This window comes from Anser cygnoides, chromosome 31 (assembly GCF_040182565.1).
Source record: "Anser cygnoides isolate HZ-2024a breed goose chromosome 31, Taihu_goose_T2T_genome, whole genome shotgun sequence".
NCBI classification, from domain to species: Eukaryota; Metazoa; Chordata; class Aves; order Anseriformes; family Anatidae; genus Anser; species Anser cygnoides.
In genome coordinates this window covers 1,774,524-1,801,519 of record NC_089903.1, presented here as the reverse complement: position 1 = coordinate 1,801,519, position 26,996 = coordinate 1,774,524, and the positions used below count along the sequence as shown (strand labels likewise).

The following is a 26,996-nucleotide window of genomic DNA, read 5'->3' as shown; positions in this document are numbered from 1 at the left end:
GGGCAGGACTCTGCCCTTCTCTTTGTTGGCCTGCACGAGGCTCCTGCCAGCCCACTTCATGACTGCCAACATACACACACCTAATAGTCATAAGCAAATCAGATCTATCAGCGACTTACAAAGAATTTAAAATATTCTAGAAAACATTCCTGCAGAAACACTAGGGTAACATCTTCCCTTTGTCTGTCCCATGAACCTGATGTTTTTTTATGGCAGATGATTTGGGAAGTAGCAATTATAAGAGAAAGCAAACATTTGAGAAAGAACAATAATAATTTGGTATGTACTAAACATTTCTACTATTGTTTTAAAGAATACACGGCATGTTTCATCTACAGTTTGATGCAGTTTTGCATAGGATGATAATAGTACTGGTGGTGATTGCTTTAGGTGGCCTTTGATGGAATCTCAGTGTATTGCAGTATCACGTTTCTCTGATGTTTGAACTGATGGGCAGGGAAAGTTCACAAAACAGGAACTTGTCCCCTAATGTGTGCACTACATTTTCTGTTTGAAGAAAAATGGCTTTCTCAACCAAAGGTTTTTTGTTTTGTTTTCCCAACATGAAAGGGCATCATAACCTTTGGTTTTTTATCTAGGTATGGTTTGTGTTAATTCTGTGCCAAGCCAGATGTGATATGATTAGCTAAGAAGAGCTGTTAATGAGCACAAGGAATTAATACAAACTGTCTCAGTCCCAAAGTCCCTGAATACTTTCAACTGGTTAAATGTTATTCATAGCATGCTACCAAATGCTGGCTGCTTGAAACTGAAGTACTTGGCTATAGTTCTATTATTATATATAGTTATTATTATATTATTTTTCCAGGTTGTGAAAAGAAATAGTTCATTGCCTTCCAGCCAGAAACAAAACAAGTGAACTAAGTGTCTTTGATTAAAAAAAAAAGAGAGAGAAAAAGGGAGAAATAGAGGAAGAGCAAAAGAGCTAAGGCATTTAGATTATTTTAGTTTGTCAAAATATTTTTTTCATTCGAAAGCAAAATTTACCAGACATAAATCCAAATATCATTACTTTTACAGTTATTGTGTTATTGAAAATTTTCTGTTAAGTGAATACATTTTGTTTTCACAATGTGCATGTTATTTTTTACCTTATTGAGGATAAGTGTAGTATTTTTTTATTGGACAGGGGTCTGCGACAGTTGTGTAACTGTATTACAAGAAAATGCACTGCAGTAGCTTAAAGTAATGAGGAAGAGGAGAGCGGCTGATGCTCCCTTCTTCACAGCGATAAATACCCACCTCTTTGTTTCTCTATGTAAGAGATGCATCACTTATTAAGTCACAATGTAGAAATGTAAAAGTATGGATAAGGATTAAATATTAAAAAAAATATTGAATTTAGCCTAATAACACTTTCAATCTTCAGAAATCAATTAGTGTTCATATTAGCATTTCTTCTGGATAGGAATACCAAAAAAATCTTGGTAAAGCTGGTAGGAAACATGGATCAGTAAATAACTACTTGGAATCTGTAATAATGACTTCAAGTTTCTTCTCAGTGTTTGGATTATAGTGGAACAGCTTTCTATATCATAAAGCATTTTTCCCAGTCTTCAATGAAAATTCATTATAACTTATAGAGATATATTGAAATAAGCTTTGCCTTATTTGTGTGTGTGTGTGTTTTCCCAATGGTACTAAACCATTGAAACCACTTTTCTTTTAAATCTTTATTTCTTTGTAATGGATATGCAAAATTCTCAAATAGAACATAGTGGATTGCAGTGCAGTGTTAAACACTGTAATGATTTAGCCTCAGAGGAACCTGTAAATTGGGAGTCTACCATCCAGATATTTGACTGTAGAAGTGGAATCCTTGTGATATCAATAAATTTTGAATTCCTTAATTTTCTTAGAAGCAACATGGACCAACTTAAGCCAAAGATGTCGACATCAATGTCGACATCAATGTTGACATCTCTGAGACTTAACTGAAGTTTGAAATGTTGGGGCTGAATAGCACATTTATGTATTTGAAAATGGGTGTATACAGTTTTTGTATTACTTCTTTACAATATTAAATTTTATTTAAGTATATTAAGGGCTCTTGAAGTTAAGAATTCCTTTCTCTTTCATTGGTAGCCAATATACATGCATATCTCTGACTCTTCCTTACAAAAAATAAATGTAACTAGAAAATTTTCAGATTTTTCTTGCCAGTTTTAGCTGTACAATGCTGTACAATTCTGTAAGGTAATACAGTAGAATAGCAAGACAGCATCCTAAGTTGCTGCTCTCTAAATTGCATAATCAAAGGGACTAGTTGGGCAGCATAATGTTATTATAACATTATCTTATGTTTTGTTAATTCTTCAATAAGCAAAAGAAATCTCATGTATTGTTTTCAAAAATCTCAGAATTGTAGATTTCTGCATATTTCATGTCTCTGAAAGCCAATGCAGGACAAAATGTGCTGTTGAACTTAAATTCTGTGGACCTGAAAAATGCATATGAAATATGAATGCCATGTACCTACCTATTATAAATAACCATCTGTCCTCTATTGTGAATGTTTTGCAAAATATTGCCTACTGATCTATTCCATGTTGATATAACATGCTAATTTCACATGTCCACATTTAAAATATTTAATGGAAATTTTGTGAAAAACTTGTGAATATAAAACAATTTCCACATTTTACAAAGCCTACTAAGAGGTCTACTCTTTTTAATTAAAGTGCCTTTGGGGTTAAATGTTATAAATGTGCAAAATACCATAGTATTTGCTTCCTTTATATGCACATTGTCCAGCAATACTGATTACCTCTGAGATTATAAGAAATTATTAACATTTTCTGAATGTTTTGTTTTCTAACAGTGACCATATTTGTAAGTTCGAACTCACATAAACGGAACTTACAGATAATTATAAGCATTTTTTTCTGCATGCATTGAATAAAGTCACAAGACAGTGCAAATGTTCAGATAATGTGTATTCTTTCCAGGGAACTGTTGTAGAAAACTACTATTATTGTTGGTACATACAGTAGTTACTGTTTTGTACAGTTTACAGACTTGTATTGCTCTAATGTTTGCGCATGTTTTCATGAACATTCCCTTTCTAAGTTATTCATCTATACCAAGTTCCCTCATATGTTCATAATTATTTCCAAGTGTGAACTAAAAACAGAAAAAAAAAAAACTAGAAGAGTTTAAGTTTAGGTTTTTCTTTTCAGCATTAAAAGTGAATGTGGTATATAACTACTGTGAAATTCAAACTGACAAAAATAGCAATATCTTTCAGGAAAAATACTTTAACTGTGTGATGCATGTTTTTGACCTCTCATTTTTATAACCAACATGTAGAAGAGGAGACCCTGAAACACTGCATCTTGTCCTTTATTCCTAGGAGAACAATTACAATTCCACATCGTAAGAACTCCTCCAGGACTGGGAAATGTTACTGTTGAGTGGAAGATAGTAGGACATAATGTAAAACAAAATTTTGCAAACTATTCTGGAATACTTTTTTTTCCTGAGGTAAGTCCATAAACAGTGATGTTGGCTACAGGAAAATAGTGTGATTAGAACTGATCTGAGAAAAAGTGTGCCTTTTCAACAGTCCTTCTTTCTTGGTTTGATTATTTAATTTCTCACTTTTTGACTTACAAACTGGAGGGAGCTTACAATTCTTGATACTTAACTCTTCTTAAAGAAATTGTTCAAAATACTTGTCATTATGATATCACTTGTGTTTTATAAAATAATGGCTAATCAATTTACCCTTAAAACAAATAGGGGACGTTGAATACAACATTGTATGTTGATCTGCTGGATGACCATATTCCTGAAGAAAAAGAAGAATACCAAGTCATCCTATACAACATCAAAACAGAAGGTAATGCAGAACTATAGCCAGCTACATCTTAAAAATACCATTTAATAATATAATATTTTTAATTTTATTATTTCATTTTGGAGGTATAGGACTGAGCAAACTGCAGCTGGTGCAAAGTACGCAAAGTTCATTAACATTTTATTGAAATAGGCTTGGTCCTTATGTATGTATATAGAAATCCCACCGTGTCTCCACAAATACACTTAAATGGTTTTCAATCCTGATTTAACTCTGCCTATTTAATTCAATGGTTGTTTCTTCCCTTAATCTTAATGCAAACTGAGTTTACTAATATGTCATGGATAGAGTTGCCATGAAACATGCAGATATTTTTATCTTTTTAAACAATCTTGTCAAGCTGCAGACTTACTGATCTGTCCCTGAATTCAAGGTGGTCAGAATATTTTATTCTTGCCATTAAAATTATAGTGAGAAAAGAAGCCTTAAACTGCATCCGTTCTGAAATACCTTTTTTCAAACTGAAATTAATGTCCAAACACCAAACTAACTTGACATGGATTGTGTTGCTGCGAGGTGCCTTATCAACTTCCGAGAGTCACTGTGGCCCAACGGGATGAGCAAAATTATTCATCAAAGCAATAGTTGGAAAACATATCAGTTTATTGATGTAATGATTGTGAAGTGGAATATAGTTTTAAGCTTTTGGAGGTACTTCCTGGGAAAATGGTTTATTTCCTTTTAAAATATAGGGAAGTTGATATTTGGCACTGGCCTGTTAAGTTTTCTTATTTTTTAATACATTTTTGTGACTTTGTACTTGGTATGCATAAAATTTCTGTTTCTATTTGTTATAGAATGTAAGTATATATATGTGTGTAGGTCCCACACCATCCACATACTTCAGTGAGCTTTGGTTTCGTGGTATTTGCATGGCTACTGAACGTTATTTAAATGTAATATTAACAATAATGTAAGACAAAAATATTAGTTGCATAACACTTCATTCACTGCAGTCCACTGATTCTCTTGCAGGAGTTTCTTCTACAGGTGCTGCTGTTTTGGATAGTCAAGGATATGAAGCTGTTCTAACAGTAGAAGCTAGTGATGAACCACATGGAATTTTGAATTTTGCTTCCACATCCAGGGTGGTTTTAATCCCAGAAGAAAACAAAACAATTCAGCTTTTTATTAACAGAGAATTTGGATCTCTAGGTCTGTATAACAACTCCAAGAGAAAGGAAGTTTTGTTTTGCTTATCATTAGGCAAATAAAAGCCATGATAATGAAAGTTTGGAAAAATCTTTGTTACAGTTGGTATTTTTTTCAGAACTTCTAAGCTTCTTTCTGCAGACTTGGAAACTAAATATTACTTATTACTAGAGTCATAATCCTCATTAATACAGCAAGGGATCTGAAAGCTGTAACAATCAGGTGGCTATTAAGGTTACCATATTTTTGTCTAATGAGTCTGTCTCAAAGCATTAGTCTCTTCAGAAAAAATAAAAAACATGAGAAAAGTGACATGTACACACATCCCACATATTTTTTCTCTGAATTTCAGGAAGTCAGCACCTTAGGAATGTCACATGGAAAAAGTTGTGTCCAGACCATTGAATTCAATTTATGTCTCCTCTGACAATTTCTGATTCCTCTTTGAATCAATTTATCCATTAACATCCTTTAAACTATATAGTATTCAATTCTACAATACAATAGTGTGCTTCATGAAAAAAAAAAATGAATCTTGTGTTTGTTGCCTGAAAATAGCAACTTATGTTGTGAGAAAACATGTATAATAATTTCCTATTTGCCTTTTTGGACTATATTTACACCTCGGTGATAATCTGGCTGTTTCTTTTGCCATACTTGTTTTGAAATGAAGTAACATTTACAGTGCTTTTCAAGATCTGGAGACACCAGAGAGTTTTAGAGACATTTTAATGACACTATTTTTCCATTTATTTTTTAATACCAGTCCATACTCTAGTGTACTCTTTGAACACTATTCAGTAAACTAATGTTTTAAGATAATTGTTCATAGTAAGTGCAAGATCTCTCACTGAATTAAAATAAGCATCGTTACTTATTTATTAATTAGGACTCTTTTATCTCTTACATTTTATTTCATATAGAGCAGCTTTTAATTTCATCTATCATTTTATTTCAGGTTCATACTCCTTATGTTTGCCACTTGACTTACCCTACCAGATTAGCGAGAGGTGGCTTTATTCTCAAAACTATAATGTATAACTTTTCTGCTTGGTAATATTTATCCATGTGTCCCCTAATTTTGTTCTCTATTGAAGTTTGTCAATCTACCCAGGAAAGTATCTAGATTTATTAATCTGTGTTTCCCAGCACTGTCTTTAGAGCCTTTCTTAGATATCTGTCATTCCCAAAAAGTGTCCTTGTTGCAAAAACTCATATTAATGGTACATGAGATGTCCCAGTTAGTCTTTCAGCAATTTCATATTTATGGTCCACAGAACTTCAAATTTCTGGATGCATTTGGACCCAATGATTTTTGAGTCCTATGCAGACAGACAAGTCAGCAAAGGTCAAATTGAAGGCATATTGATAACGGTAACAAAGGTACACTAGCTCCAATGTACTTTGGATAACTCTTTTAATCCTTCTGTTTTGCAGTTAGTCTTTTTATTTTGTGGATGAGAATTTGATCTCTTGTCTTTATCCATTCCAGTGAACATTATATAAGAACTGAAAAACAATTTTTTTTTCTTTTTTTTTTCTCCTCACAAATTAAACAGGTACTATCAATGTTACTTATGCCACAGTTACAGGATTGCTCACTGTAAGTAATCAGACAGAAGAGACTGTGGCTGAACCAGGAGCTGATTATGTACCTGCTTCTGGCTCACTGATTTTAGAAGAAGGAGAAACATCAGTTGCCATAAATATTACTATTCTAGAGGTAACCTCTAAACCCTTTAATTCTGTACTTTTCTGTATGATTTCAAAAGGGTAATATTTTGGGAACTAAAGCTTGCAGCCATTATTTGAAGCCCTGTGTTATATTTCACTGTCATTTAGAAAGATGGTTTCAATCTTAATATTAAAATCACAAGGGATCAAATAGTCACAGAAAGCAGCTCTACCTCTGTCTAAAGGTAATAAAGTTGTCTCATTAAAACTTTACCAACTATCTAGTAGTATTTAGAACAGTGTGCTTCATGGCTGGCTACAGGCTCATACTTTTTCATTGCTGGAGATACATGCCTCTAAAATCGGTCAGTAATTTATTTGCAAGAATAGTTTAGCGTCACCACAGGATCTTTTTCATGATATATAATGTCTTACTTAATTCTTCCACGATAATCAGTTTCAGACCCAATAAAATTATTTCAGGAAAACAGAAAAATGAATTCTAGTGTCACAGTAATATTAGAGACTTGTTGTGTGATCCTTTTTGGTGACTTCTGTGGAAGTTTCTTAAAGGACAATGAGAAGAGGATGTACTGTATTTGTGTTTTGCAGGATGATATACTTCCCTATGTGTGGGGTCAGGCCGACAAATAGGGCCCTCCGTTCCCCTGAGGAGGGAGTCGCCTACAACAATCACCCTTCTTTCTTTCTTGGTGGAGGCAGTCCTGAGGCGTGGAGTCAACTTCCTCACCTCAGGCATCCTCCTGGGTAGGCTTCCTACCTCATCCTCACCCACCGGTCTCTCCAGCTCCAGGGCCTCAAACCTATTGTTCAAGGGCACCTGGGAAGGCGGCGCCGGAAGGGGAGGGCATCTCCTGCGAGGTCGAGCAGGGACCTGTCTCCATTCCTCCTCAACTCGCAGGTCCCCTCCCTCTGCCCGATGGCAACAGGGCAGGGGGTCCACCCCCCTTTGGGGCGTCTCACCCTGGTCCCTCTCCCTCCGGTCCTGCAGGGAGTCGCTCCACCAGTCTATCTCCCGCTCGCACTCCCTGATATCCCTCAGCCTCTGCACCTCCTCCTTAAGCTCCGCCACCATGCGGACCAGGTCGTCCACCTGCTCGCACCTCACGCAAGCAGTCTCCCTGCCTCCCGCCGATGGCAGCAAGAGGCTCAGACACTCCCCGCATCCGGAGACCTGAACTGCCGCATGTTTGGGCGGGCAGTCGGTCTGGGTGTGCACTGACTTCCTAGAGAAGGCACCGTGCCTGGTGGAGACCATTGTAGCCCAGCTGACGGGAGAGTGCCGTTAGAGGAGTTGTCCCTATGGGCGGGTGTGAGCGCTCCGCCCTGCCTGCCCGCCCTGCCTGCCAACTGCCTCGCTAACTGCCGCGTCACTCCCCCCGCGTCACTCCCTGTTTGCCGGCCCTGGTCGCCGCGCTCCTGGTCGCTCGCGCTCCCTAAGGGCTGCCTTTGAACGGCCGGGGGGAGGAGCTGACGCTGACGCTGCTGGCCCCGCCTACGCCTCGTCAGCCTCCCTCACGAGGGCTGCCGGTGCCTGGCGGCTCCCTCACGTAGGCTCGGTGCCCGAAAAATAGCCCTGCCTGTCCCGATCCCGCGCTCCGCTGCAGCACGCGTCTGCCCCGGAGCCGGTCGCCTCGGCAAGGCGTGTTTTGCAGGATTGTGTTTTGCAGGATGATATACCAGAGGTGCAAGAATTCTTCTTGGTTAATTTAACTTCAGTGGAACTCATCATGAACCATTCAACGTCATCCCCACCTAAGCTAGGTAAAAACATCTTATAGCAAATTATTTTTACTTTTCCTTTTTAATGGTTTATATTATATTACCTTGGGAGATTACCATTATTCCTCTTACTTACCAACTATGCTGAGATGAGACATGGTTATTTAGAAGAAACATCATAGAATATGAAATAGATTTATTATTACACTTAATCTCTTGCTTTTTAAACTCTGGGAAAATTTAAATTAATTTTCGTAGAGGAGTTAGTAATTATCAGTTGGAAAGGACAATTATTTGAAAAGTTTATTGGTGATTTTTTCATCTGATTTTCATTTACAAACTACAAAATGGAAAAAAAAAGTAAAAAAAAAACTTTATGTGGCTACTCTGCTCACTCTTTTAAAAAAGTCTGTTTTTATTCTTTTATCACTTTTAGGAAACATATTTTATGGTTTTCCTACTCTTGCAATGATCTTTATTATTTGCTTAGTCTGCTTCTCATTTTGCTTCTTCAGAATTCAGTAGAATAGTAGTCATTAGCTTTAAGAACTGTTGGATTATCCTGTGGTACTAAAGACTAGTTATATAATGTCAGACATCTTCTTTGACTCTTTTCCCTTTTCTTTGCATGCTTATAGAAGTGACTGAGTTAATTCGTTACAGATTGAAAGGTAACTTGCAAGACTCATTGCTGATTTGTGAATAGTTGAGTCTAAAATATGAAAGGAGTAGCATATAAGAATGAAAGATTCATCCAAACTAAACAGTGTTGTATAGTCTCACTTTCTCTTTGGCTGTCTCCTTGAACCATGACCATTTAACACTGATGTGACACTGCATTGGGTCAGCTTTACTTACAATGAGAAAATAATAGTTTTAAGTCATAAGGAAAAAATGTGTTCACATAACATGTCAGTGAATTCTTCTGGTAGAAGAAATAGCCTGACTCAAATACGTGTGTCCGCGTGTGTGTCTGTGAGCAAACTCTTACAGATCCTGGGTGAACAGATCTGACTTCAGGGTGACATGAGAAAATGCAGGAGTGAAGCAGAAATGTCTCTGATTGCCATTACTCCCTCAGGATTTGTAAACCTCAGTAACACTTCTGTTGTCTGTGTAGAGCTATTGCTCATCGTCATCTCTACCTCATAGTGACAGGCTTAGATTCATGGCAATAATCTTCTACTTTTGTTCAGTTTTATCTGAATTGATGGAAAAATGTATATGGATCTAAACATAATATACTTATGGCAGACTCGGTGAAGTCAATTTGGTTTTAGAAAGTAAGTTGAAGTTTATAAAAAGTAAACAAGTAAGTTAAGGTAGTTGTGTGGTGCGGTTGTCTGAAAAACAACAACCTATTTTCTGAGAAGTATTAAGTTTTGACTGTAAAGTTCTGGTCTCTGAAGTTAGTAGACTTTTCTGACATTAACCTATTATTTGGTGTTTTTCACACTGCAGTGTATTCAATTACGATTTCAGGCTAATTGTAAATACCTGTATGTCTTTATGGAGCAGTAGAATATTACAGTATGTGAACACCCCACAAATAAATTAATAGTTGTGTATTTGTAGTGAAATCTGAGGTGTGCCATTAGAATGTATGATGAGGCACTGAAGCACAAATAGAAGATGAAATGCTGAATCATTTATTATTCTTCCTCATTGTCTTTCTCATACTCAGAATGGCAAATGCAAAATATTGAATGTCATTGTAATAAACACTTATAGTGAAGACAAATTAAGATTCCATCGCAAATCTAGACTTTATTATTTTCTAATGTTTTATGTGCTGTTTAACTTTCTACATTTTCCTTAGTCTTTTTTTTTTTTATGCATTATTAAATATTACAGTGCTAATTCAAGACGCATTATTGCACTTCTAGTAGTAAGGACTCTTTCCAGTTATCTTGCCCACTCCCATTTTCTCCTACACATTTTTTGTAAAGACACTGTAATATTAGTACCGATTGAATAAATGCTTCTGTGATTCTTGAAAATCAAGAAAATTGATTTTATTGTTCTTTAATTTTTGTCTTTCTGTTTTGCCTTTTAGATGTGGAAGGTTTAGCTTCTCAAATTGTTATCGATGCTAATGATGGTGTAAGAGGAGTAATTGAATGGGAAGGTACCAAGTAAGTCTCATCTTCCTTGAAGAACTTACTGTGCCAATTAGTGATTGGTGTTGCCCATTTTCTTTCTAAAAGTAAAACTCCTGTTAAAAATAGGGCCATGTCTTTGAGATGGTAAAGTAATCATTCAATTCAGCTGAACTAGAAAGTGGGATTCCCACACTGAAAACAAAAATTCACTATTCATCTAATCAGAATTCTTTTACTTATTACTACTTTCACTGTTGTCCTTTTATATCACCAATTTGCCTAACCTCCCCAGCCTGCATCAACTCTTCCAGCCTCACCATTCATGTAAGCAAAAACCAAAACAAAACAAAACAAAAACCTCGTGTTACTTAATTCAATTTAGATAAGAGAAAAAAGGTAAAAAGGATGCGTTAGAGAACTATAAGGTAGGGAATAATTCAGAGTGAAAATGTAATAAAAATGTACTATCTTTTTCAAAAGAACATAATCAGTGAACATTGAGAATTATTCTTTTTATTTTAGTTTTGAAGTTAGTGAATCTCATGGGAATCTGACAGTAATGGCTTACCGAAACAGAGGATCATATGGCAATGTGTCTGTATTTTTTTATGCCCAAAATTTGGAGGCCCAGCTGGGTTTGGATTTTAATGTAACCTCAAGGGTAAGAAGCAACTCTAAATCTAGTACTTTTTATTCTTTCAGCTTCCGTAAAAGAATATCTTCTTGATTATTCTGCAGAATGATCAGTAGTGATGCTAGATGTTTCAGCTTGTTTCAGTTGCTTTGGTAATCTAAATAGAATGAAATAAAAATATTCTTATTCTTACTATTTATTTCTTTTTTAAAAATATGTTTTTTAATATAAAGCAAAATGTAAACTTTCAAACATCGATTTCAAATTTAATTTTGATTAGACATACAAACTTTTTCATAGACTATTTTTGCAACAGGACTTTCAAAATAAATTATTCTTTCTTGTCCTCATTCTGTAATGTGCTGAACCTTTATATTTCTGATTCAATCAGTTTATAAGGAACAGAGAATATGGCTCTTCCTATGCTTTCCCTTCCTTCCTATTTCACAGAATTCTGTTTACCGTAGTCAAAAATTTCTGTGTGATATTAACTGATGTAAGTATTCGGTGCTTTATGTGTTTCAACGCTAGACTCTTTTTTTTGCTGATGGAGAAAGGCATAAATCTGTTGATGTCATGATTTTTGATGATGAGATTCCTGAAGGTGATGAGAAGTTCCAGTTAATTTTAACAAATCCATCTCTGGGGCTGGAATTAGGGGAGAACACAACAGGTAAAACTTAGTTTTAATGTTCCATTTCTTTAGAATTCTGTGGCACACATTTTAATTCCACTTTTCTGAATAATCATATTTCAGAAAGCACCATTGTCCTGCTATGGTGAATCTTTATACTCCTTTGGAAGGTTCTGAAACATCCCTGTGAAATCTGTGCAATTAAAAAGTTTATATGTAAAGCAATGAATCAGAAAGCACGAAGATGAGTTTTTCAATGTGTACTACCTCACTGAACTGAGGTCTTTTTAGAGAGTTCATAATCCTTTTCTAGGAGAGACTATATTCTTCCTGTCTAGAGATCTTCCTAGTTAAAGTGAAATGCCTTCCCATTCTCTTCAGGTAATGTCATGGACACATAAGCATTATATACACACTAAAGGAAGAATGTATTTGTGTTTATGTTATGTATTATGTTACTATATATGTATATTTATATTTTACTATGTTAACCAAAGAATATTTTCATTATTTCTTTTTCAAAAGCTACAATTACTATACTTGCCAATGATGATGGCCATGGAGTTTTGTCATTCAATAACAGCAATCACTTCTTTCTGAGAGAGCAAACATCTATCCATTTGATGGAAAGTGTTGCAGTATTGAATATTATCAGAGAACCACCTCAGGGAATATTTGGCGCTGTGACTGTTCAGTATCTTGTAAGTGAGATTAATTCTTCAGAGGCAACAATGGATTTGACCCCTTCTCAAGGATATATTGTGCTCGAAGAGGGAGTCAGGTTCAAGGTAATATGCTAGTTATTACCAGAGAAGTCTAGGAAGCTTTTTTTTTGGAAATATTGGAAAGATTTCAGAAATGTCTGTGCTTTATCTTCTGTTTATTTTTTCTACTTCTTTCATTCATAAAGTGAATTGAGTCATGAGCTGTGACTGATTTCCTGTTATTATCTGATGTGGAAGTGTGTGAAAATTAAATGGGCTCATCTTTAGGTGTTTCTTAGTTTGTAAGGGTTGAGGTAAATTGAAAACAGTACACTATAGATAACGTTCATGTGTGCTTTGGAACAGTTCTTTTTATGTAGTCAATCTATAGCTGAAATGCAAACTTACTTTAAATTAAAGTGATAATTTGCAAGCCTAATAGTTAAGATCAAAGTAAAAATCCCATTCTGTAATTTAACATTTTAGTTAGTCTGAACTAAACAGAATGTGCTGCAACAAATACAAAAAGTAGAACAGTTGTCTGTCTTAGGATTGGAAAATAACTTAAGTATTAAGCTCACTGCCTCTATACTGTCCTCACAAGAATGTCAGCTACAAAATGAACTAGCTTAAGTTTGTGAATCCTGACTCTTCTAAGGTTTAATCACAATTCGATTTATTTATTTTTGCCAGTAAAGCTGGTGAAGCTAGTGTTAGCATATTACAGGCAATAGGATAGAAACTGAGACAAACTTTTCTTGGAAACACTGGTTTTCAATTTCTGGCCTTTAGATGCATTTGGAATCACAATGCAGCAGATCTATAAGAAGTTGGAGCCTTCTTAATATAGTTGGTAAATATGGTTTATTGTGGAAATGAACAGAAATATAAAACATTGTAAATTTTGTATTATTTCCAAATGCATCATCACTAACTTTTTATTTTGTACAGCAAGGCTATGCGTACCTATGAAATTTTTTGCTTGTTTGAGTAGTGTGAAGGATGACAGTGAGCCCCAAATGAAAGTGAAGCACTTAGCTTTCTCTAGATTGCTCTTTGCTAGTTTGAGATTGCCTTTAGAAGACCTGATCTTCATCCACAGTGGTGTAGGAGAGGGAAAGAAGCATCGAGAGGAAAGAGTATTTCAAATCTCTCACTATTCTTGCTTTTTTTTTTTCCTTTTCCTTTTCTTTCTTGACAGCACCAGTAGTGAGATTACCCTGTTTCCCTGAAGATAGCTTAGCTGCCAACTAAAATAAATTAAAACCAACTTAACTGATTACACTTATAGCTGTGTTGTGAGTATAAACTACCCAAAAATGTATGGAATAAATAGAGAACAAAAGTATGAAATTAGGATCAAAAACTTCAGAGGATCATAGGATGAGAAAAGAAAGAAAAGAGAACAACAACAACGAAAAGTGAATATGCTCATCTTAGTGTTGCACCAATGGAGGCCACTAGATGGATGGCTTTAGAACCTCAGTCTGAACTCAGTCTGAGCTTGCCTCAATTCTGTCCTCTCCAGCTTCATGAGCTGCTCTTCTCCTGCTATGCTATCCAAAGCCTTATAGTGAAATAAATTTAAAAAAAAGGTAGCACATTCTGATAGAGCTGTGTCATCATCTGTTATCATGTCTCAATAACATTGTATGCTTGTTTTGTTATCAGACGCTGCATATTTCTGCGGTACTAGATGAAGAACCAGAAATGGATGAGCACTTCATTGTCACCCTGTTCAATCCAACTGGAGGAGCCAGACTAGGCACGAGAGTGGAAACTATGATTACAATATTACAAAACCAGGCTCCACTAGGGCTTTTCAGCATCTATACAGTTGGAAATAGGTACTTTACACTGATCAGTAAAAAGGAGATAGTTGCTCATACTCCAAAGAGATAATATTTCTCTACAATTTTGTTTTTGATGGATCGCATTAAAGAAATTCAGCAACCCAATTTGTAAATCTGTAACTTTGAAAGGTATTGTGAAATACTATTACTGCTAAACAAAAGAGTAGAAAAATGCATAAAAAGGACTATTCATAATCCAAAATTTCAATTTATTTATTATTATTTTTCTTTATAAACTAATACTTCACTAGTGCCTACATATTCCACTGATAGTATTCCATGTTAAAAGTTCCAAACCTCATATCAGTGTCCAGGAAGTCATACGTTTTATAATTTACTTTCATTTTTAAACCTGTAAAAAATATACTTTCACTGAAGGCTGTTTTTCAGAAGCAAGTGACACATATGGACTGCCATTTTTAAAAACCATTCAGCTGAAACCATACAGATTAAATAAATTTACTATTTAAATAAAAAATGTATGTATGCTATTTTATTAATACATTGATATTTAGAGTTAATAATTTATATTAATATTTAATAATAATATTATCTAAACATTTATTACGTGAATTTAATATACTTAAATTTCAGTCTGTTTAAAGATTTTGTTGAATTGCCTATGATTTTGCATGATTGTAGTAAGGATCATTGGGAAACCCTAATTAATGTAGCTACCAGTCCATCAGATACTGAAACCTGTTATTAATATTTTCTTTTTATTTCTGTTGTATATTCTGCATCTGGAATTGTACAGTAAAAATCTTATTTTTATTACAGCAATGAATATACTATAAAATAATTTTTTCCTTATTTTTATGATTCTCACATTTAGGACAAATTTCATCATAATTGAAGAAGCCAACACTACAGCTTATTTGAAAGTTTCACGGAGTAATGGGCTTAACGTTTCTGTGAGCGTTGAGTGGGAGACATCATCAGATACTGCATTTGGCATCAGTACGTTCACTTTACAGAGAATGTCCACTGCTTTTGTAGAAGTGGAGATAGTAAGAGAGTAGCCAAGCATACAGGAGATGTAGCTTGGGAATGTAAATTCAAGTATTCAGACACAATTCAGTTAATATTTTCCTATGTAAGATTTAGTAGATAAAATACTTTAGCTGCTTAAGAATCACCTTGTCATCAGCCACTTCTGCCAGTTTCAGTAATCTCTATTTCTGTCTTTGCTGCTAATATGAACATTATTGTCACTAGCCATTTATTTATTTATTTATTTGTGTGTGTGTAATAAAATTTGTTCCGTACTACTTGTAACTCAGGATCTTTCTAACACAGTATAAATGACATGTGACATGCAAGAGTCTAGCTCCTGGAGTTTAGTTCTGACAAGACGGTGCTTAGGGACCGTCTTGGAATAAAAACATGAACATGTTGTAAATGGGGAACAAAACATGAACATTTTGTAATTTGTCTTTTTTTTTTTTTCTTTACTACTTGCTATCTAGCTAATTCTCTTGTTAGCTAAATTCCAAGATCAATTATTATGAGTCAGACTCAAATTGCCTATATGTCTTCCATGTGCAGTTGTAATGAATGAAAAATACATTTACTGCTTAACTCTCATTATATCCTTAGCATTGTAACATTTCTATGTATTTATATACACTTATAACAAATACTAAGACACAACTTCATCATTTCTCATACTAGGTCTGGCTTTGGGAGGTAAATAATGGGAATGGGGTTAGAAAAGATCTCAAGAGTAATATAATAGTAAATAGTGTTTTTATTTTATTTTATTTTATTTTATTTTATTTTATTTTATTTTATTTTTTACTATATTGCAGGGGGTGGTATCAGTGTCCTATCTGTCTTGCAAAGTTTTGTGGAAGAATCAGCATCTGGTTGGTGTTTCTTTACCTCAAGAGAAATCCTGTACGGTGTTCTGTTGCGTATGCCTCCAGCTTTGTTTTCTACTGTCTACCAGTGGAAAGGAGTATTTGTTCCTGTTGAGGTAAATGTTTGTTTTTGAACACCAGACATGCTAGTTAATAAGGAATTTAAGTCACAATCTTACTTTTTTTTTATTCTTCTTGCAGAATTTCAGTATGTGGAATCCTACAAGTTGTGTGTCTTTCCAAATTGGAGCCTCTTCCTACCTTGTGGTTACTCATGGAGGAGCCACACAGGGAGCTTCTAACAACAGTGTGTATGCATTCATGGCTGGACACAGATTGTTGTGGGTAAATCGATTTTAATTTTAAAATCTTAAAATAGTATGGGTTGGCAAGGACCAAGGGAGGTCCTCCAGTCTGGCCATGTTTTAGAAAAAAGCACTCTGTGTGACAAGAGTTAGTTTTGTGTCCTAAAATACTACATAACTTCAGTGATGTAAGTTTGTCATAGTTAGTTGTTTACATTGTTTGTATTTTTTATATATTTACATTTGAGGGTGCAGGGAGGATTACCTGGGAATCACAGAATCACAGAATTGTCTAGGTAGGAAGAGACCTCCAAAATCACCTAGTCCAACCTCTGACCTAACATTAACAAGTCCTTCACTAAACCATATCACTAAGCTGAACATCTAAACGTCTCTTAAAGACCTCCAGGGATGGTGACTCAACCACTTCCCTGGGCAGCCCATTCCAATGCCTAACAACCCTTTCGGTAAAGAAGTTTTTCCTAACATCCAACCTAAACCTCCCCTGGCGCAACTTTAGCCCATTCCCCCTTGTCCTGTCACCAGGCACGTGGGAGAACAGACCAACCCCCACCTCTCTACAGCCTCCTTTAAGGTACCTGTAGAGTGCGATAAGGTCGCCCCTGAGCCTCCTCTTCTCCAGGCTGAACAACCCCAGCTCCCTCAGCCGCTCCTCATAAGACTTGTTCTCCAGACCCCTCACCAGCTTCGTTGCCTTTCTCTGGACTCGCTCGAGCACGTCCATGTCCTTCCTGTAGCAAGGGGCCCAAAGCTGAACACAGTACTCGAGGTGCGGCCTCACCAGAGCCGAGTACAGGGGCACAATCACTTCCCTAGCCCTGCTGGCCACGCTGCTTCTTATACAGGCCAGGATGCTGTTGGCCTTCTTGGCCACCTGGGCACACTGCTGGCTCATATTCAGCCGACTATCAACCAATACTCCCAGGTCCCTCTCGGCCAGGCAGCTTTCCAACCACTCATCTCCCAGCCTGTAGCTCTGCTTGGAAGTGGGGGAAGAAATTCTCAAGCAATCAAGTCATAGAACATTTTCTGGAAAATGTATGATAAGTTATGTTAATTCTGTAAATTAGTTGCTTATATATATATATATATATATATATATAAAATATAAAGTTTTAAAAGCTATTTCATGTATAGTTTTATACATAATTTTGGAATTCTTAACATTCTATGCGTACTTTTTCTCACTATATACAATGTAATATAAAATGTATTTGTTTATATACATATGTAGATAAACATAGTCACCCTCATATTTCCCTTGCAGATACAGACTCTTTCTGTTCTGGATACCAGACGTGTGAAACATTTTGCAGTGGAGGAAGAAGACTATTTGATTATTGTGAGTCACACAAACAGTTCCAGTTCCATCCAGGTTTGAATATTCTTCAGTCTTCTCTGGCTTTAATGTGGGTAGTTTGCTTATTTCTGAAAGGATAATGAAAGGAAGTAAATCTATAAGCATGTATTTCTGACATATTATTTTTGTTTCTATTGGAAATTTATAACAGTTAAAATTCCAGACTTGTTTGGATGTATAAATACTCTCTACCTGAGTGTACAATTTACATCTGGTTTGTTTTTATTGCTACTGTTATTTCAGTTTTGAAATGTAGCATGTAAACAAAGAAGTAGCTTCTGAATATAAACCTGTTCCTCTGAAGAGCAGGCACAGCTTCTTGCAGTAGGGTTAATTACCAATTACTGAGGGAACATTGTCATAATATATGCATTTTATAACACCCTCTGGGATAAGATGCTGTTGTTACTCCAGCAGATGATATTTGCAATAATACAGAGGTTGTATTAGTAGAACGAGTAGCTATGCCTTATTGACAGCATTCTGACAATATAATTTTGTATAGGACTTCTCTGAAAAAACATAAGAACATAAGAAAATGTTAGAGCCACAGTACTAAGCCAAGCTGCTTCTGGGATTTGTGGATATCTTCAAAATCTGTTACCTACAATAGCCTAAAAAAGTGACCAGTGACCTAAATGATTGTCCTGAGTACATTTATAGCTAGCTATCTAATAAACGACTTCATGATGGTGAAAACCTATTTTTAATGGGTGTAGGAGCTCCTAAAAATACCAGTGATGATATGTCAGTGCTTTGTGTATGTTGACTATGTTCATTTACAGAAACAAACAAACAACAACAACAACAAAAACACACAAATTGCATTACGTGATACATTTTTATCTGAAATCTTTTAAGGTTTTCATTAGCTGAACTAATTGGTTGCTAGGAAATGTATGCCATCAGTGGACTGGTTTGCGGATTGGATTAACTTGTCTGTGGGAGTTTGATATTTCTATGGTAACAGTTTCTTCATTCTGCTGTGATATTTGATCTGTGTCTGATTGTCTGTTCCTTTTCTTCCTCATTAGTCTGCCTTAATCACAGTGAATGAGCCCAGGGGCAGAAATGAATTTGTGCCGCTCACTCTAATTAGAGAGAGGGGAACCTATGGGACGGTCGTCATAACTTTTGAGGTGAGTTTATCCAAAAGACTTCATACAGTAGTCTGTTGGATTAAACTGAGAGGCTGTAATCATAATTTATTGAAGTGTTTGCAAAAGGGGAAGAAGGACAAAATACCTACATCTACATTAGGTAGATCTGTTTCATAAAAGGGATTCATATTAACCGTCATATAGAAAATACTGTAATTATCTGACTGTTTAATTGACTGTTTAACGTTAAGAGGTACTAGAGAAAACCGAGTATATTCTGTCATTTAGAAAGGTACGTGAGGCAACATCAGTATGTATTACTAGAAAATAATGCATATTAAGTATGTAAGAAGTGTCTTATCTAAGTTTTTTTAATTTTTTTAAAAAATATTTATTTTACATACAAATATTCAAGTGAGTCTTTAATGATTATCCCAACTTTGAACTGTGAGTGCTCAGGATTTGGTGAATTTCTGTATCTATAATCATCTGTATCTTGATCTCTATCTTGAATCCCCTGCAAATGAAGCTTTTGAAATAATTAATCATGTTGAATACTTATCCTGTTATTTACATATGTGATTTGAATGTGATACAATTACTGACTTCATTGCTTTCTTTTTCTTATCTAGCTCAGACTCTATTATTTACTTTAAAATTATATATAAAATCTTTCATATAGATATTTCTGTACTAGTTGCCTGGTCCTATAGGGTAAGGCTTTAATCTAGACCTCAAAGCTTTAGTCTAGACCTGTCAAAACCAGAAAAGCTTTGCACTGGATTTTATTAATACTAAATATAGCATGAATAGTTAAAGTACTGAATATGATTCTCTGTGCAATTTTTTGCAAATATGTTTGTTTTAAGGTACAGTAAATCTTACTCTCTGGACAATTACTTAGGTCTGTCTCACATCATTATATATGTATGTTGAAAAATAATTTACAAAATGTTCTAAAACCAAAAAATCCCATATGACCTTTAAGAGGCTTTGTAGTATTTTGAGTTTGACTGTTAAATTTAGTATCTTTAATATCACAAGTTAAGATAGAAGGGACACAAAACCAGTAAGTACTATTACTTTGTCTTGGAATTTATTATGAAATACTATTGATTCAAACTGAATTTGCATGAATATCCTTTCTGTAATATGAAAGAGTCAGTTATGCATCAGAATATACTAAAGAGTCCCCATAGGCCTATATGGAAGTAGTTTTCTTCCTCTTATTCTGGAAATACGGGATTTCTTCAGAGTGGTTGTTCTGACTTACACTGTCTGCCAGAAAAGAGCAGATTTTCACAACTGAATGTTCATGTAAGTTGTAAGTTGGAGATGGCTGAACAGATAGTCATTTGTTATGCAAGTCACACTGCATATTGGTTATTGTACTTGCACTGGATTTGTATTCCTGCTTTATAGACTTCTCATCAGACAAATCAATTCTTTGCAGATAAAAGATGGTCCAAACCCAGCTGAAGAAGACCTAAGTCCAGCTAAGGGAAATATTACATTCACACCTGGGAGATCAAAGCTGATTTATAATTTAACAGTGCTTGATGATCAGGTAGGAACAAGCTGACTTCATCTTAGGCTTTGATACGTAGAAGGTTAACTGAAGTTCTGGAAAGACTTAGAGTAATAAGTTACAAAAAGGCTTGGCTTAAATAAGGTTAAAAGCAGTTCTATTTGATGAAGTGATGTTAAATTTTGGCTCTCTGGTCTATTATTTTTACTCTTTCCAAGCTCCCTCTTTAATTCTCATCAGTGAATAGTTTTAGTTTATGTGCATATCCTGGCTGAGCAGACATGTTATCTTTGTCACTAAAGAAAGAATATTACACATTGAAGATTCACAGGGAAAAGGCAGATTCAAAAATATTTTTTGTCGTTGTTTGTTTGTGTTTTTTTTTTTTCAAATATGTTTCAGGGTAGAAACATATTTGAAAAAATCCTAAAAATAGATGAGATTCCTGAAACAAACATGCAGTCTTGTGGAAAGCATGAATACTAGGTGATAATTAACATTTTTCTGTTTTCAGATTGGCCAATTGAAAAAAAAAAACAACACACACACAAAAAAACCAAACCAAAACAAAAAAAAACCACAACATAACTCATAGGTTGTGAGGCTTTCTTTTTATCTCAGAGTAAACAAAACATTCTTCTAATTTGCAACTTGTGATTTTCCTTTTTTCTTACCTGCACTTTTCTTTTGTGTTTTTCTTTTCCTTTATAATAAGCTTAAGAGGGAAAACTGAGACATCAAAATAAGTATATATGATACAAAACAGCTTAGTAAGAAATTCATAAGAAAACAATAATGGTGAAAGGTGTGTGTCTCAGAAGTGAGCACAGAACTGTAAAGCAGCTTGTTTCCTTTTTACTCTTAGTTATAAAAAATGTCCTTCCACATTTCTACTGATGAGTACTGATGAGTAGTGTTAAGAGGCTGTGCCAACCTGGGGTGCTGAAGTGTAGAAACATCTCTTTCCAATTCAATGTAATATTTCAGTGACTTACACACAGAAATAAATTATTAGGGTCTTTTCTCTTGGGAGGATGTGATTTTATTTATTTTTATTCTGAGAAATGCTCTCAAACTTCTGTTTCTAAAAGTTTGATCTGTATTTGGTGTGTCTAGTCAACGTCTTTCCACTCTTTGAAAGTCTTTCACAAGTGTATGTGAAAGATGAATTTTGCACAAAAACCTTTATTGATGATGATGATGATAGAGTTCACAAGAATCCAGTAACACTACTGTCAGAACTTAATTTGAGCTTTTAGGATCTGAGTTAGGGAAACCAATGAAACAAGTATTTTTCTGAATTGTGCAGCCTTACAGAAGGTAGGGGACTGCAGTTCTGATTTCCACAGCTCTGCATTTATAGTACTTTTCCTGTGCAGGTTTCCTTTTTAAGTATAATTGCAACTTTAAGAGAAAATTAAAGAGGCAAGGCAGCACTGGAAATCATTTATACTATTATATTCGAAGTTTGACTCATGTATTTATTGGTCAATCATGATGTAATTGAAAGCTCCACAATGCCTTATTTATGTAGGATACTAAGATTTTATCTGCAACTAAAATGGCATGTACGTTCTGACTGTCAAATGCGTATTTTTGTACTGCAAGACAGTATATGAACTAGTGAACTAAAACAAGCGTAAGTTAACATCAATTTTAATAAGATAAAATAGGAAATAGTAGTGTAGGAGAGAGGTGACAGAGAGCTTGCAAATCTCACGCTGGAAAAAAAAACAAACAACCTGCATCAGTCAATAATATTATGCAAGTTTAAGTGCCACAAGTCAAACAAGGGACAAAATTGGCCTCAGCTACAAAGACAGCGGCGTGCATACCCTTTGTGCCCTGAAACAGGATCTAAGGGTGGCCAATTAACAAATGTGTAAAAAGAGAAGAAATATTGGACCACAAGGAATTCTGAACTTTTTTTGCTCAGTAAACAGAACTACATGGAAAGGATTCATCAGCCCTATAACAAAGCAATGCCATTAGTAACACATAAGCAATTTTGTTGTGGAATTTATCTCAGAAGCAAATAATACTGTTTTTTCTGAGAGTCCACAACAAGAATGAGATGTGAGGATCTTATGTAATATTTAAATATTTCCTTCTAATCTCTCTGTATTAATAAAATAATGATATTTTCCAGTTAAACAGACTTAGCCTATCAAGACTGGGGAATAAAATGTAATAATATAAAGTAAAAAATATTAAATTCTGCAATTCAAGGCTTATAAACCCTTCTTTTTTGTCTGCTGCATCAGTTATTAGAGACTAAAGAGCTAAAACTAAAGTGCAGTTCTAAACAAACCACATGTAGAAATGCCAAAGTCTAATTAATAGATAAGCATCAGCAAGCACATTCTCAGAGCTGTGACTGAAGCTGTGCTGGGAATGTGAGTCTGTCTGAAAGTAGGAACTGTTCTTTTTCCCGTTGAATAGGAACAAAAGGGCCAAGGTAGGTTGTGTTCATATGTTGTTCCTCTGTTCTTTCAGGCATGCATAGATGTAAAATGGTGTTAACATCAGCAAATAAAGATGTCAGACTAAATAACTGTCAGGAACACTTGTGTCCAAGCAGAGCAACTTCCACAAGTTGAGTTTGGATCTCCTCACACTCTCTAGTTGGAAAGATAGAGCTTCATCTGATTCTTGCCTAGTTTTTGTTTGCCCTTTTTTTTTTTTTGTCTTTTCCCACTTTTTCATATTTCCATAGCATAGAAGTATGTCTTAGAAAATGGAAACATTCAGTTTTGAGAAGGGATTTTCAAAGTTGCAAGCGAGTTTCTTTTTGCCTGTTTATTTTAATGTGAAAAGGGTTGTAATGTTTGTATTATTTCCCTTTATTGCTAAATATACATAACATATTTCTAAGTAAGTGTTCTGCATATATTTGAAATGGGACTTACACCCTGTTGCTACTATTATTTTTCCAGATACCTGAAAATGATGAATTGTTTGTTGTTCATCTCAGGAGTGTGGAGGGAGGGGCTGAAATCAACACCACAAGGAATTCTGTTCAGATTAATATTAAGAAAAATGACAGCCCTGTGCGATTTGCTCAGAGCACTTACATGGTGCCTGAGGAAGTCGAAATGCTCACAATTCAAGTGATTCGTGGTAAGGATGACAGTGGAAAATTAATTGGACCTGATGAATGTGAAGTCTCCGTCAGTTACACCATCATAACTGGGAATTCAACAGCACATGCGCAGCTCAATTTAGACTTCCTAGATCTTCAGCCAAATACAACTATTGTCTTCACACCTCTAGTTCATGAAGTATATATGAAATTCAAGATCCTTGATGATGCCATACCAGAAATTGCTGAGACCTTCCAAATTATGCTCCTTAAGGACACGTTACAGGGAGATGCTGTTTTGGTTAATCCATCTGTTGTTCACGTCACCATCCAACCAAATGATAAACCCTATGGAGTGCTTTCAATCAACAGTATCCTGTTTACTCAAACTGTTATCATTGATGAAGACCAAATTTCAAGGTACTACAGATCTTCAAACAGTATCTCGTCATGTTAAGGGATTTGTTTGGCACTGTAAAGCATCCTTAGGATTTCACTGACAGTAATTATAAAATCAGTAGTGAAAAATTAATATAGAAATCACCTACTGTGTAATTATTATAAACGATATAGAATTTTCAAGGGAGAAAATGTCTAATTATGCAGAAGTATTTTAATATTTATGAACTATATATGAGAACTGTAAATATTTAATGACATTATCAAAATACTGAAAAACCCTTAATCTAAAAGATGGATCAGTGAAGTTGTGATGCGGCCACACACCCATTCATACAAGTGGAAAATATATTTCAGGCTTCCTTTCCCAGTAAATCTTTGTCTATACTGTATTTAAAGTCAGTCTCTGGTTAAAAAATGGTGGTGAGTGTCTTCTGTGAAGTACTGAATACCCATAGACTTCCAAAAAAGTTAAATACATGTAATTTTACAGATAAATTAAAAACAAATCTCCACACACATCTTTACAAGCAGAACTAATATCTATACAATATTGCCAGTTTTAGTAAAAATGTCCACTGCTAGCTAGTGATGGTGGTTCATCCCCAGAGAAAGAGGTAATGTATCAACCTATGATTTTATGAACAATTTCTAGTATGTAGAGCCCAGCACTTCAATATTCACTTTTTTTTTTTTCTTTCTTATACACAGATACAGGAAACGTGACATTTCCATAATCACAAATATTGATAAATTATATTTCAGTGCATAGGCAAATAGTTGAGTCACTTTATTTTAAATAAAATCATTATTTAAACACTCATGCCTGACAATTGTATTTTGATATAGTCCATAAAACAGTGTAGAAATTTAGTTGAGAAAAAGTTTTCTGAAATTTAACATCTTTCCTGAGAAAAAATATAAACATGCCAACTTTCCTCTTCTCAGTATCTTTCTTACTGTAAACAAAATAAATTTTAACTAATGTCTTTAGATATATTACTCATGTCTTTATGTATATTATCTCATGAATAAGCAACCTGAGAAAAGTCTACTTCTGTGGTATGATTTCACAAATTTTAAGTCCTGACTCAAATGTCAGTAGCAGCAGTTAATATCGATTCCACTGAAGTCAGTATAAATCTTCCAGGGAACAGATAGCTAAGTAAACCGATATTAATTATAATTGCATGTTACAGATTTTTATTTTCATTCAAAACCACAGGTTTGAAGGGATCACGATCGTAAGAAATGGTGGAACACATGGAAATGTTTCTGTGACCTGGGTCATAACTCGAAATAGCAGTGATCTGTCACCTGTGACTGCAGACCTTGTTCCAGAGACCGGGGAGATACATTTTGATCAAGGACAGATGCTGGTCACACTTTCACTGACCATTATTGATGATAACATACCAGAAGAAGCAGAGCCCTATCTTCTGAAGCTCTTAGCTCATACAATACAGGGAGGCGCAGAAGTCAGCGAACCATCTGAGGTAAGTTTGATTTCAGAACTTGTTTTGAGGAGGTGATAGATAATAATTAGGGAGTAGGATTAGGATTAGGATCCACCAGTTTTGGTGGATTGGCTAAATTGAAGTAGTTGTGCTTGAGTTTAAGTGAAGCAAGCTGATGTATTCTCAGTATAAAGAGCCACATCCAAAGTCTTTGGCTTAACATATTTTATAAGGCCAGACCTATTTAATGCAGTAGCATTTAGCTTAGAATATTCCCATCATAAATATCATTGCATAACTGCTATCTTGATTGGTTGCTTGCTAAGAGAAGGTTGAGCATTTATTTTCACTTGCTTATTTGCTGTAGGTACTGGAATGTTTTACACAGAGTAACAGCTTCAAGAGGATGGCTTAGTGATTAAGACTAACCTCTGAACTTTTAAATAAGGGGTAATTAGCATTACTGACAATTCTGTGACTCAGGTCCCTACTTTGCTTTTTGAACATATGATTGGAATGAATTTGGTGAATTAAATGATTTTTTCACAGTCTGAAATATATTCAAATTATTCACTTTGGCTGCTGAACCAAAAATCAGTTATTCAAAGCTCATTCTGACATAGATGAGGCATAGCAGGAAAGTTGCTGCTATCAGTGGTGTGCTGCTTGTGCACAAGCAACACTTTGGGGCTGTCAATCTGATTTCTTTCTTGAGTGCCAATTCACTAACGATAAAAATGTATGATGACAGTCAGGACATACTTTCATGAAAACGTGAAAACTGTGGTGTATATTAATTGTAGCATTGAGTAAGTGATGCTGTTTTCTGTTTTGCAGCTTTTGTTTTACATTCAGGACAGCGATGATGTTTATGGCGTAATAAAGTTTTATCCTTTGGAGAATCAGAAGATTGAAAGTAATCCAACAGGACGCTTTTTATCCTTGAGTTTTGTAAGGGAGAAAGGAACAGTTGGAAATGTGCAGTTAGTTTATACTGCACTGTATATTCCAGCTGGAGCTCTGGATCCTGAGAGAGCAAAAGATGGCATTCTAAATATGTCTAGAAACAGCATCCTCCTGTTTCCAGAAGGAAAAACACATCATACTTTGAGTATACCAATAAGAAAAGATGCATTTCTTCAAAATGGTGCTCATTTCCTCATACAGGTATCTCAGCTGTTTTTTTTTTGTTTTTGTTTTTTAGCTTATTTAATATGAGGAATATGATTCAATAATTGATCCTTCCCCTTGACTGTAATTTAAATGACCATTCCTGTAAAAAAAAAAAAGTGCTTAGCTCTGAAGCAAAGATTTTCTTATTTAAAAAGACATCTTTCATAACTATGCTATAAAGTTTTCTATCCCTAATCATTAGTAATTAAACAAATTTTAAAACTAAAGAGGATTCAGGTACTAATCATGGAATTTATCAAAATGAGATCAGCGTTGTCTGTTGCTTGCCCCTTGAAGCATGTTTCTGCTTGGCCTCTGACTTGGAACGTGAAA

At 35.1% G+C, this 26,996-nt stretch overlaps 1 protein-coding gene and 1 long non-coding RNA gene across 2 annotated transcripts in view; one reads left to right on the top strand and one right to left on the bottom strand.

Moving 5' to 3' along the window:
* LOC125180597 (adhesion G-protein coupled receptor V1) overlaps positions 1–26,996 on the top strand; it is a 248,473-nt gene that overhangs the window by 156,616 nt on the left and 64,861 nt on the right. Inside the window, 19 exon segments of the mRNA XM_066985287.1 lie at positions 3,374–3,504; positions 3,763–3,862; positions 4,856–5,035; positions 6,592–6,755; positions 8,398–8,491; positions 10,506–10,584; positions 11,074–11,212; positions 11,717–11,858; positions 12,345–12,607; positions 14,195–14,370; positions 15,212–15,336; positions 16,188–16,354; positions 16,440–16,583; positions 17,832–17,939; positions 18,959–19,063; positions 20,478–20,591; positions 23,489–24,054; positions 25,259–25,529; positions 26,328–26,657. Of these exon segments, the coding sequence (XP_066841388.1) occupies positions 3,374–3,504; positions 3,763–3,862; positions 4,856–5,035; positions 6,592–6,755; positions 8,398–8,491; positions 10,506–10,584; positions 11,074–11,212; positions 11,717–11,858; positions 12,345–12,607; positions 14,195–14,370; positions 15,212–15,336; positions 16,188–16,354; positions 16,440–16,583; positions 17,832–17,939; positions 18,959–19,063; positions 20,478–20,591; positions 23,489–24,054; positions 25,259–25,529; positions 26,328–26,657 (3,398 nt within the window).
* LOC136787912 (uncharacterized) lies at positions 13,216–17,946 on the bottom strand. The gene is made up of 3 exons (XR_010826975.1): positions 17,813–17,946; positions 17,143–17,593; positions 13,216–16,346 (listed from the first exon to the last, which is right to left on the bottom strand). It is a non-coding gene; the product is annotated as an uncharacterized lncRNA (long non-coding RNA).